The sequence below is a fragment of the Hipposideros armiger genome, unplaced genomic scaffold (assembly GCF_001890085.2).
Source record: "Hipposideros armiger isolate ML-2016 unplaced genomic scaffold, ASM189008v1 scaffold_10, whole genome shotgun sequence".
NCBI lineage: Eukaryota > Metazoa > Chordata > Mammalia > Chiroptera > Hipposideridae > Hipposideros > Hipposideros armiger.
In genome coordinates, this window is record NW_017731360.1 from 6183590 (window position 1) to 6197211 (window position 13622).

At 40.2% G+C, this 13622-nt stretch overlaps 1 protein-coding gene across 1 annotated transcript in view; it reads right to left on the bottom strand.

Annotated features, from left to right (window-relative positions):
- Positions 1 to 13622, bottom strand: part of ZBTB8A (zinc finger and BTB domain containing 8A) — a 34304-nt gene that overhangs the window by 9691 nt on the left and 10991 nt on the right. Inside the window, exons 2-3 of the mRNA XM_019659372.1 lie at positions 2387 to 3210; positions 156 to 325 (exon numbers count right to left, since the gene is read on the bottom strand). Coding sequence (XP_019514917.1) covers positions 156 to 325; positions 2387 to 3209 — 993 coding nt within the window. The 5' untranslated portion in view covers position 3210. The remainder of the gene's footprint in view (positions 1 to 155; positions 326 to 2386; positions 3211 to 13622) is intronic.

Here is a 13622-nt window from a genome sequence, read left to right on the forward strand (position 1 = left end):
ATATTGAATTATGTATTATGTGCAAAGTAAAAACATTAAGAAAAACCTTAATATGATAGAGTTGCATGAAAATATTTCCCTCATAAATTAGATTACCCTAAAGCAGATAAATGCACATATTTCTTAAGAAGTTAAATGAAAAATCAAATACATACTGTTCGAAAATGGCTACTGAGATGGTCTAGCCTGCTAAATCTTTTCCCACAGGCTTGGCATGGATAGGGCCTTTCTCCTGTGTGACAACGAAGGTGGCGCTTTAGGTCTGCTTTCCGCTTAACAACGTGTGTGCAATATGGGCACTTGAATCGCATCCTGGGCAGATCACCTGTCAGGAAACAGTTTGATTAAATCACTGCAAAGTTCATAATCACAATTCTAATTAACAAAAAGAATCCAGGAGTTGCTGAATCCAATCTTGAAAAGGTAGGAGAAAAGCAGAAGAAATTGTATTAAGACTAGATCGTCAGTGTAATCCTAAGTACAGAACTATAACTTCAGTATTTGAGATATTTCCAAAATCTGGGTAAATTTAGACCGTCACACTTCCCTTTTTATTAAATGTCACAGGGTCAATAGATATTAAACATAAAAAGGTAATGCTGGATTTTAAAACTACAGACACGGTCCAAAAGTACTTAATATTTAAGCTTTTAAGTAACTTGTTTTATTTACATGTTTTGAGTCCCTTGCCTTTATTTTTCATACACTTGTACTACTTTTAAAGGTGAAACAATTTCAAGGATCTTTAATTTTTTATTTTAAAATGTATGTATTCAACATATGCTTGGAGGCAAACCTCATCAATTTAAGAGCTGTTAATTCAGCTGTTCACTATTGAAGTTGGATTGAAATAACCTAGAATTATAAAAGGGCAGACCCCAAATAAAGAAAGGATAACTTCATTGCTGTTTTAAAATGCAACAAAGATTTCTCATTTTTGCTGTTATTTCTGTTTGCCTCGGTCGATGGTTAGAGCTCAGCAGGATTTTCAGTCAGGTCTATAATATGATACAATTTCATATATTTTCATGTTAGTATCCTACAGAAAAAATGTGATTAGTAAAAATCAATCAGGTTGTTATTATTTAAAAATGTTATCTAGTGTCCTATGAAAGGACAGAAGGTTAGCACTCCCCTGACAAGACTGGAGGAGGCCCTTGGGCCTGACAACACACATACAGTTAAGGCATTGCCACCTACTTCGAGCATCTAACCATTAAAATATATATATATATATGTTATTGACAACCAAATTTTTTGAGATTTATAAGACAACAGGGGAATGTGAATACTGACTGGCTATTTAGTGCTATTAAGGACTTGTTAATTTTGTTTAGGTACAACAATGGCATTGGAGTTTTTTGGGGTTTTTTGAAGACTATATTTTAGGAACATATTCTGAGATATTTATATACAAAAACATATAATATCTGAGATTTGCTTTAAAATGATAAAGGGCAGGGCTAGAGGTAGAGGTACAAATGAAACAAGGCTGGCCATGACTCGAAAGTTGTTGGGCTGGGGTCATGGGTGCATGGAGGTTAATTATACTATTCTCTTTACTTTTGTATATGTTTGAAGTTTTTCTAAATCTTATTTATAATCTAAATCTTATACTCTGCAGGAGTTTCATTTTATTATAATTTTCCTTTAAATTCACATGTAAACTATTAAGCAAATTTGTTAACTGATTAATTGGGGGAAAAAAATTGGATGCTATGCATTTCTAGTCTGTTCTCTATTTCTATCTTTCTTAGTCTTAAGGGCACGAGGGGAGGGTTTCTTTGAAACTATCAACCTACATAATCTCTCTGCATTTTACTATCATAAAAATGAGATATCTCAAGTTGTTGCACATGAATTACAGTATCAATGCAATGGGTTGTATGTTAAGTATTTGTAAAATTACTTATATCTTAATGAATTCAGAGTTAGTCTAATTTCTTTTGGATACTGGATCTGTGAACCATTGCAAATATGCATGGTTGCTCTATTTAACTTTTCTGTATAAAAATATTCCTCCCAGTGAATACTCAGAAAAAAAAGAAACTATTTAAAGTGAAATCATGTGTCTTAGGGGTTGAATCATTTAGAACTTTAAACATTTAATAATAATCTAATCATCCACAGATAACGGTTTGGAAAACCATGGGTTTTGACCCTTAGAAATCTATTCTTTTGGCTGTCATTAAATTTATCCAATATTACTTCTAATTTTAAAAAATTTTAATTTGTTTTATGAAATGAATTTTATTGGAGAAGAACGGCTTTTAAAAAAAATCACTTGGTTCAACAGCTCATAACACCTGAAAGTCAAGTTACGTTAAGATAGGATTGATTGGAGTATTCAAACATGAGTGAGGGGACTGATACTCTTTTTGGGTACCTGGAAAACTTCTTGACATGACATCAGATCCTTGACCATACTGATAGCTGACAGGAGCTGAGTCCGCTTCAGCATCCATTTGTGCTTGTTCTTCAGATTGGGAAATATGGCCAGAAGAATCAGATGTTCGTGCTTCTCGTTTGCTTGACTTATAATGAGCAATTTCAGATGGCTGTGACAACCTCAAATGTTTGGACTTTTTAATGGAGTCTTTCCTTTGTTCATGCTTGGCCAAGGGTTGCTGAGTATTCCTTTGGGAGGCTGGATGGTAATTATACTTATTCCAAGATTTTCCACTTATGACACCTGTTCCTTGGTCTGAGCTTAGGTGAGAATGTGGAGAGCTGCTTTCTTTTTGCCAGCTACCACTATACAAAGAGGAACGTTCTAGACCATTAGAATTGGCATCTTTATCAGAGAGACTGAAGTAGCGATCTTTTTCTTTCTCACTAATGTCTAATGAAGATTTAATAAAGGTCTTACATACACTAATGACATCAGTCATCTGAAGGAAGCTGGCAGCTGACATCACTTCTATGACATTCTGACCAGTGAGCGAGAGTTTGCCGGAATAGACGAAGTCCAGGATAACTGTAAAAGTGTCAGGGGAGAAAGCCTGAAATGTGGCTGTGGTCGGCTGACTTGTCTCCTTTGAATTCTGAGAAAGAAGCATTTTAAAGTAGCCACTGCTAGCAAACAATACATTTCTATGTGCTTTGAAGACCTTCCCTTCAACTAGAATGCTGCAATCACAAAACACATCTTGCCGGCGCTGCTCATTCAGTTGTTGCAGGAGGTGAGACTGATGAGAGGAGATCTCCATTCTAAAGAGGAAAAGATACACGTGGTTACCAAACACGAAGTAACACTGTTTTCCTAGATGAGTCACTACAATAATGGAAAACGCTTTCTTCTTCTTAGAGAATGTAGTCTCCAAGACACAGAGGATAACAGATTTCAGAATACCATTTAATAGTGTGCTATTAGTTATTAGACTTTTAGATGATTATTTGTTTAGATGCCAAACTTCGAGCATCTTCTATAAATCAGGCCTTCTGCTGTATGCTGAACTAAACAGGCTTGATACTTGCCTTCATGTCGTTTTCAATCTAGAGAGGGTATCAGGCATTAAACGAATACTCATATGAAGTAATAAATGAAAAATTAAGTGCTAAGATGGGAAGAGGATGCTATGAGTCGTATCAAAGGGGAAACTAGTTTAGATTGGGATAGAGAAGGATAGGGAATCTCTAACATTTAAGCTGAGACCTCAAGGATGACCAGGAATTAGCCAGGTGAAGAATGAAGAATGATTCTAGCAAAACGGTGGTCTGCAGAGTGTTGAAACTTTCCTGCCACAAATCTCTAGAGATGCTGGCTGAAATTTAACCAAAGCTTTTTAAATGTATGGCTGTGCTTGCAAGAAAGAATAAGAAATCCATAGATGCCAGAGGTGGAGAGGGAGCAGAACCAGAACAGTGATGAGGGTTTTTATCAGTAACAGAAGTTGGAACCTTGTAAAGACCACAACCTTAATGAAAAGGGACACGTAAACTTTGCCCATAAGTCCAGGGAAAACGTCAAGTTTGTCCTTGCAGGGCCGTAGTTGGGAAAAAAACAAACTGTCCCTAGTTGAGATATCAAACCCTAGGTTGTGCCTTGTGAGGTTCTGGAGTCCAAACTTTTTTTTTAAAGATTTTATTGGGGAGTTGTGGGAGGGGAACAGTGTTGCAGAATTGGGGAAGAGGACCAGCCAAGTTGTTTTTCTTCAATCTTCGTTGTGGAGGGCGCCAGTCGCCATCTGGCTTCCCATCGGCAGCTCATGGCCTCTAAACTCAAGGTGCTGTGCTCAATCTTAGTTGCAGGTGGGCGTAGCTACCATCTCATGCGGGAGTCGAACCAGCAGCTTTGTTGTTAAGAGCGTACGCTCTATCCACCGGGCCATCCGGGCGGCAGCTCAGCTCAAGGTGCCGAGTTCAGTCTTAGTTGCACATGGGCATAGCCACCATCCCACGCAGGAGTCAAACCCGGCAGCCTTGTTGTTAAGAGCACATGCTCTATGGGGCCGGCCGAGTGGCGCAATGGTTAAGAACTCGCTTGGGATGCCAGAGGGCCCTGGTTCGGATCCCACATATGTGGGCCAGTGACACTGCCCTCTACAGCTAAGATGCTGAACAACAGCTCAACCTGGAGCTGGGCTGCCATGAGTCGCCGGCGACGGCATAGGCTGCAGTCCCTGTGGCAGTGGGTTGCCATGGGCTACCGTATGTAGCCAGCAGCCAGCGTGAGCGGCCAGCAGCCGCAGTGAGCGGCCGTCCAGAAGCCGGCGACTGATCTGCCTCGCCAGAGAAGAGCGCAATGATGGTGCCAACTTGGGCCAGTGAAGCAACATCCTCCACAACTAGATTGAAGAACAAGACGACAGCAACTTGTCTGTTCCCCTTCCCCCAATTCCCCAGCACTGTTCCCATTCCCCCAACTCCCCCAATAAAAATCTTTAAAACAAACAAACAAACAAACAAAAAAACCTACAAGGACCCTTGCTCCTGTGGAGCTTACGTTTAAAAAAAAAAAAAAAGAGCACATGCTCTATCCACTGAGCCATCTGGGCAGCAGCTCAGCTTAAGGTGCCAAGTCCAGTCATAGTTGCGGGTGGGCGTGGCCCATCATTGAACAGGCAATCTTGTTGTTACACCAGCTGAGCCATCCTGCCACCTGCTGGCAGCTCAGCAGCAGCTCAGCTTGGGCGCAGCGTCACTGGCCCATGTGGGAATCAAACCGGCGGGCCTATTGCTCAGAGCTCGCGCTCTTACGCCAACTCTTAACCAACTGAGCCACTTGGCCGGCCCTGGAGTCCAAACTTATTTTACCTGATTGGTGTGGGAAACCTCAAGCTGAAAAATTAACATGAAAATTAGTCCTGGGCTGGTGGTGCCCATGGGTCATCTTGCACAAGCAAATGCAAAACGGCTCAGGAAGGATGCTCTCAGAACCCAAGCCAAGTGGGAAATAAGCTCTAATTAAGTTGAACTCAGAATCATTCCCCTCTTTATACAAAATGGATCATTTCTAATATCGTATTACCATGATGTCTAATATCTCCTATCATAAAATCAAACAAACAAGCAAACCAAACCTCCGCTTGATTTCACATCTACCTCTGGCTACTACTCCATTCCTCTGTTCCCTTTCCACAAAATTCATCACAGAGTTTTTTGGTTGTTTTTTTTTTTCATTTGCTGTCTTCACGTCTCCTGACGTTCTTGCTTGAAACCATTCTAATCAGGTTTTCATCCCCATCCATCAAAACCATTTTTTTAAAATATCACTCGTAACTTGCATGCTGTTAAATCCAGTGGTTATTTCTTTGTCCTCGTTTTACTTACTCAGTACATCATCCGCTCATCCTAAAACACTTTCTTCACCTGACTGTCAGGACACGGTTCTTTCATGGTTCGTCTACTGACCACTCCTTCTCAGTCTCCATTGCTGGCTCTTCGTTTTCCTAACCTCTAAATGCTGTGGGATTGAGGACACGCTACCCCAAAATGTGGCACCTTGGCATATTCGGTATTTTGAACTGAAGGAGTTAGAGAAAACAGCAGAAGCAGGAAGGTCACTCTGACATCCCCCACCCTTCTCCCCTGCAACAGGTCATAAAACCCTCCTATGTGCGAGGTGCCCTCCCTAGACCCAGAGGAAAGGTGCCTCCTTATCTCAGAAGAAAAAGCAATGCTCACAAGAATCTGAACCAACAAGCTTTGCTGAGTTTCTCCCAGTTTACTAAACTTACCTCATACTCCTTAACCTACCATATGCATAAATATATCCCCCATGCATAAATATACTCAGGTTTTACTATTTCTTCATTTCCTTATGAAGGTTTCTGTGTCACATAAGACTTATATTAAGGAAATTTGTTTGACTTTCCCCCGTTAATCTGGTTTTGTCAGTTTAATTTTTAGATCCAGTCAGGAAGAGGGTCAAGGAAACTTTTTTCTCCCTTACAACTGGAATGCCCCAGGCTGTGGGGCTCAGACATCCTCTCTGCCTATATCATTCTCTAGGTGAGCCTGCCCAGTCTCATAGTTTTAAATACCATCCTTCAATTTATGACTCACAAATTTACATATCTAGCCCTCGACCTGTTCCCTGAACTTCAGACTCACATGTCTGTTTACCTGCATCTCTGCTTGGATGCTTACTAGGTATCCTAAGCTCAACAAATTAAAAATCACGTTCGTCATTCACCCTTATCTTAAACCTGTCTTCCCTACAGTATTATCCAACTCAGGAAATGATAACTGCATTCTCAGTTGTTTAGACTAAAAACATTGAGTCATCTTTGACTCCATGTTGTCAGCTTTATATGCAAAACAAACCCCAAATCCTTACCCCCTCTCTCCACTACTATTACCATCTTGATCCAAGTCACCATCACCTATCTATCATCAACAGCCTCTTAACTAGTCTCCTTGCAACTTCAGTCGAGTCTGCATACAGCAGCCAGAGTGACCCTTCTAAAACATAAGTGAAATCATGTTACTCCTCTGTGCAAAACCCTCCAATGGTTTCCCATCCAACTCCGCAGTTCTTCTTATGACCTAAGAGGCCCTACATGACCCACTCCAGGTACCTTTCTGCCCTCAACACCTCTGCTCTACCCTCACACATTGCATTCCAGCTGTAAGGACCTCTGCTTGTTCCTGGACATTCCAGGCATGTGCCTGCCATGCAGCCTTTGCACTAGCTGTTCCCTCTGCTTGGAAAGTCTTCCCCCAGATATACACATAGCTCACAATGTCACATTTTTCAGGTGTCTTATCAGAGATGCTTCCCTTTACCATCCTATTTAAGCACCCCTTCTCCTTCTCTCCCTTTGTTTGTGTATTGCCTATTTTCTCCTACTAGAATTTAAGGTCCGAAAAAGCAGAGACTTTGCCTGTTTTGTTTACTTATATACTCCCAGCTCCTTGAACAGCACCTGAGCACACAGTAGATGCTCAATGTTGTTAAATGAATAATTCAAATGTTAAAACATACAAGGAAATCATTCTTTATAAAGAAGAATGAGCAGGCATACAAACAGAAGAGTTAGAAACCCAAGAATTTCAGAAAATAGAATAAAAACCTGACAGTATGTTTAAAATGGTCAAAGAGATAAAAGTTGACATAGACCAGCACATAGTTATAAGCAGAGACACTGGAGCCAGGTAGCTTGATTTGGAATTCTAGCTCCACTGTACACTGTAGACCAGTCGAGTTGTCAGATAAAATTAACCACCACACCTCTCCAGCAGATAGTTATTCTCCTTTTGAAAAAGAGCTTTCGGGATGCTACCAGGCCCTCCTGATGCTGGCTTTGGGACACCATGTGGCCACGCCTGAGTTGCCTATCATGGGTGTTACTAATGCACCAAATTATACCTTTGGCATGTGCAGCAGCACTCCGTCATCAAGAGCAAGTGCTGTGTTGGGCCGGCCGAGTGGCGCGATGGTTAAGAACTGGCTTGGGACGCCAGAGGGCCCCGGTTCGGATCCCACATATGAGGGTCAGTGACACTGCCCTCCACAGCTAAGATGCTGAACAACAGCTCAACCTAGAGCTGGGCTGCCATGAGTCGCCGGCAATGGCGTAGGCTGCAGCCCCTGTGGCAGTGGGTTGCCATGGGCTACCGTAATTAGCCAGCAGCCAGCGTGAGCGGCCAGCAGCCGCAGTGAGCGGCCGTCCAGAAGCCGGCAACTGATCAGCCTCGCCTGGGAAGACAGCAATGATGGTGCCAACTTGGGCCAGTGAAGCAACGTCCTCCACAACTAAACTGAAGAACAAAACGACAGCAACTTGTCTGTTCCCCTTCCCCCAATTCCCTAGCACTGTTTCCATCCTCCCAATTCCCCAATAAAAAAAAATCTTTAAAAAAAAAATAAATAAATAAATAAAATAAAAAAAGAGCAAGTGCTGTGTACAAGGTTAGACTGAGCAGGTCCTGAATCCACAAATAAGTTCATGAGCAAGTAGCACAATTCCCACAGCACCTACTCTAGTACATTCCTGCCCTTCTTCAACTCACACATAGGGTCCCATGGTGAGTTCCTTACAACTAACTGGTTGACTGAGGAAGAAAATGTTAAGGTTTGACTTAGGGATGGTTCTGCACAATATACTGGCATCAGCTGAAAGTAGATGGCTGAAACATCACAACTCTAATCAGGAATGTCTTTGAAAGACAACAGAAAGGGAAATACCCCAGTGGGCATCTGGTTGTCCACTTTGCATGGACATAGAGAGAGATACAAGTATGGATTGTACCCTGATTCATGGCTAACAAGTTGGTCAAATGCTCAAGAATTCAGAAAGGACCAGACAGAAGCATCAGTGACCAAAAGGCATATGAGAAAGGGGCAGGTATCTATATTAATAACTCTTGGAATGGGCACAGGGTATGAGGTTTTAGTGTTTCACGTGAATGCTTAATAAAGGGTACTACCTGCTGAGGAGGCTCTCAGAAATCAGGCGGGCAGATAGCTTGTTCTGTGGATGTCAGCTGGCTTCCTTCCCTAGCCACCATTTACTCCAGGGTGGAAGTTTGCCATGTACTCCATCACCGAAAAGCAGCTTGGCTGATAAAATGGTGGAATAACCAACTAAATATTCCATTATGGCCCCATTTGACTGATGATACACTCAGAGATTGGGGTGCTATCCAAATGGATGTGGTATATGCTTTTAACCACTACCATAATATGATGCTACTTTTTCCCCATAGATAGAATACTCATTTCTAGAAAAAAAATAAGTGGAAGTGCCTCCTTTCACTTTTACCTCTAATACCCCACCTACAGAATTTTTGCTTTCTGTCTCTGCAGAGGTCTTAGTTGCCAAGATAGGAATACTTGTACCAGAGAAACATTGCAGGGTTCCATTAAATTAGATTGTCACTGACCTAAAAGAAGAATTAACATCACCCATTTTGAAAAGAGGGTGAGGATGTCTTTGTTTGCATGAAGGAAAGTTGCATATTGTAAAGCAGACGTGAACTGGTTTAGAATTTTAAATATGGGAAGAGTGGTGTGTGTGAATGCCAAGCAGCCAAAGGGTAAACCATGCTGGTCATTTACCTGTTGTCGCTGAACTCAACACCCTCCACATTCTGCGTAGTCTACTCTCTCCTATTGGAATTGGATTTCTGCAAATGATATTTCCCAAGCTTCCTTTCTTGCAGCTGGCTTCCTGTTAGACTCTATCAATAGAAGGCACTGATAGGAGATCAGAAAAAAAGAAGGAAGTTTCCTGCTTTGGGCAGTGGAAATGCAATTGATGGCTGTTGGTGTAGTGGCAGCAGGGATGGACTCCAGTAGACTTTCCGTCCTTTGGATTTTCCATCTCTGATAGAAGTGGTATCTCCTTGGCAGGTCCAAAGCTGACTGTGACAGTAATTCCAACTGCACAGCAGCTGGTACAGACTTGTGGACTCCAGCTCAGGGTCTCTGATTAGAATACTTCTTCTAGGTCCCCTGGCCCTTCTTTTCACTTTTGCTGTTCCAACCGTTCTTAGACTTTTGGAACCAATTCATCTATTAAATTCCCTCTCTTTGAAATACCCAGTGTTTTTTGTTTTCCTGAGTAGACCCTGACTGATAACATTTCTAGCACTAAAAAGAGATACATCAGCTAAGAAAAGGATCCATCCTGAGACTTGACCTTTCTGGACAAATGAAATACAATCTTCCCTCTCAGAATCTCTTACCTTTTATTTCTTATAAACAATCATAGTCAATTAGAAACTGCATTTATTCTGCTGCTGTTACTGATGGTGTTTTGTTTTTGTCATTAACTTTTTAAACAAAAATTTCAACACTCACCAAAGCAGGGTAGATCATATAAGGAATGCTCATGTACTTATTACCCAGCTTGCACATTGATCAGTTTTGCCAGTTTTGTGTCTTCTGCCTCCATGTTCCCACCCAGAATATTTAAAAATAAAATCACAGGCATCAAGTCATTTCACCCATATTTCAAGTGTACTTTTTCCATGTCGCCTTCCTTTTCCGTTATTATCGTTTAGCCTCCGCTGTCTCTTGCCTGCACAGCATCCCTTTCTCTTCCTCAGTATAGTATTCTTTTTCTTTTGGGAACTGCCTTCCACAATTTGGTGCTGCTGTTCATCCCTTGGCCTCTTGAACCCCATGGGCACATGACCCAGACTGGTCGGTCTGAGTCTTTCTTTGCGGTGTGTCATGGAAGCTAAGAATAAAGGTCTCACTATATGACAGCATGGGCCTTAAGAATCCTATAAGCCTAGAACTCCAAAAAGTTATCTTCAGCAAGTGAGAAAACCCACTTAGGACTGATGCTAACACAAAAGAAAGCCAGATAAAACTGTTTTAGAGAGAGTCCTAATGAGATTATTTTAATTCTCAGATTTAGCTGTACCTAAAGCCAATGCTCCCCCTGTATTTTTAGTTATATAAGCCAACAAATTTACTTTTCTGTTTAAATTTAAGTTGGATTTCTATCATGTGTGACCATGAGTCATTTATTCCTAATCTGTGACACTCTCCAAGGCTGCAGCTACAGACCACTCAAGAATACTCTGTTTGGCAGGGAGGACATTTTTATAAATGGGAACATTAATGGAATCAGTACAATTAAGGGCATCACATCACTAAAACATAGTTTCTAATGTTGCTATGTTGCAGTTTTTTTCCTCCCTTCATCATAGTCATTGAAGTCCTGGCATGCTTCCTGGCAAAGTTTCTTTCAACTTTGTTCATTCAGATAGTTGTGAGTCATTTCTTCTCAGACTACAATAACTTTATGATACCTTTCATGATGTCAGAAGCAGTCCACCAATCTCTAACAGCTGATCAGTTTTTTTAAAAGTGTTTCTCTAGCTCAAGCTGCTGTAAAATATCCATTTTAACATCCAAAGTAATATTTTCGTTGAGTACATATATAGAAACGTTAGCCTTAACACTTACACCTGTGATAAATCATGACAGATCAATATCATTCAGCAGAACGTGAAATAATGACAGAAAGTGAGACTATGGCCCAGAAACACCAAATAGATTAGTGAGGCCTTTCAAAGTCAAGAGCATACAATCTGCTAAATCAGCTCTCGTTAGTGCTAACTTTATTGAGCTCTCTGAGCAGTTATTTTAAAAATGCATTACTATAGGTCAGCACTATATCAAATTTATAAATATGAACATATATAAAGAAGAGCACTATCACAAATTAGTGCTCAAGGAGCTATGTCTGTAATAAAATTTCTTCCATGTTTAATGGAATCCCGGCTCTAGCTAATACTGGCCTTCAAAATCACAAACCTCCCAGAAGTTATTACATAAAAAAGACTGAATCACTTGGCTAGAGATTGGGGCCTTCACATTCTCATGATGCACCCAAAGACTCAACATGATCCTTATATGACCATGTCTCCAGAGTACAGACAAACCAGGAATATTATGTTAACTGAGATAGAATATACATACTCAGGGTTATGTCATACAACTGCCAAAACGAGACATCTGGGAATATTACTAGACAAGCATCAAATCAATACTCGACCCTTTACTACCATCATATCCTTTCAGTTAAAATCTAACAATTCCTCTATTTTCATTTGAAACATGGTAGTAGGTCATGACTTTACAATTTTTTGCTATTATCCATAATGCTGCAACAAGTACCTTTGCACATAGACCCTTAGCACTTGTGAAATAATTTGATCCCTAGAAGTAGAGTCGCTAAGCAGGTACAGATTACCTTCCCAAAACATTATGTCAACTTCTATCTTTACCAACACCACATGATAATGCCCTTTTCCTCTAACACTTTTATTAGCTCTGGATATTATCTCTTTAAAAATGCTTTCCCATCTACCCTTAGGGAACACTACCAGGAAAATATCAATACTATTATTTAATATTGTCCTGTAAGTACCAACCAATGAATTAGGCAAGAGAATTAAATATGAAGTATGAATATTGGAAAGAATGAAGCAGTTATTGTTATTGCAGATAATATTACATATCTTTAAAATGCAAAAATAAACTCAGAAAACTATCAGAGTGAAATTTTTGGGCTGTTGCCATGTTGCAGTAACTGGTATTAGACTTGGCTCTCTGCTAGAAACAACTAGAAAACAGGAAAAAATACATGAAAAAGTTGTTTTCAGACAATGAAAACAGGGAAAGTGGGACTGTGATTTCTGAGAGAAGGGAATAAGGTAAGCCTATTATCACTTTGGCTTTCTAGATTCAAGAAGAGGAAATCATACTTGGTTGCGCACACAGAGTTAGTGTTCTGGGAGACTGAGGTGCCTGGAAGTTGTGGGGCAAAGTACCAGAAGAGGCAACTAACTACACAAGCAAAGAGCGCAATCTGCATAGGAGTGAGCACTCTAGAGTCTATGCTGAATACTAATATGTGCTTGTGGAGGGTGAAACTTCAAGAGTATGGGTAAAGAGCTACTGGGGAACCGTGACCAGAAAAATTCCAAGAGCTCACATGACACTAGGAAACATTTAAGTTTGGATCAGACAGTCAAGATTCTTTGCTGAACACCTAGGACATTTAGTAGAGACCCTTGAAGAGTAACACCTAAGTGGTAGGATTACTCCAACTCAACAGTAAAGATCACTCTAGAACCGCCCCCAACCTCAAAAACAAGTCTCAAAATCATCAAGATGATCCACTAGCAAATTAACTAACAAGTAAACCAAAATTCAAAAGTCTTCAAAGATAGACAACAAAATTCAGACACTCAAAAACGTGTATTTACAAGGTCCATCATTTCATCAAAAGTTACTAGACATGTGAAAAAGTGGAAAACAAACCAAAACAAAGTCACCCTAAAATCAGAAGAAAAATTAGTCAATAGAAACACACCCAGAAATGAAAGAGATGCTGGACTTGGAAAATAAATATGTAAAAAGTTATTATACATATACTCAAAGATTTTTAAAACATGAACATACTGAGAAAAATAAAAATATAAAATTTCTAGAAACAAAAAATACAATATTGCAATTAAAAAATTAATTAGATGGGCTTAATAGCTGATTATAAACTGCATAAGAATAATCCATGAATGTGAAGATATAGCAATGAAAACTATCTCACATTAAAAAAAAAAAAAAAAAAAACAGGCTGGCCAAGTGACTCGGTTAAGAGTTGGCTTAAGAGCATGAGCTCTGAGCAACAGGGCCGCTGGTTCGATTCCCACAT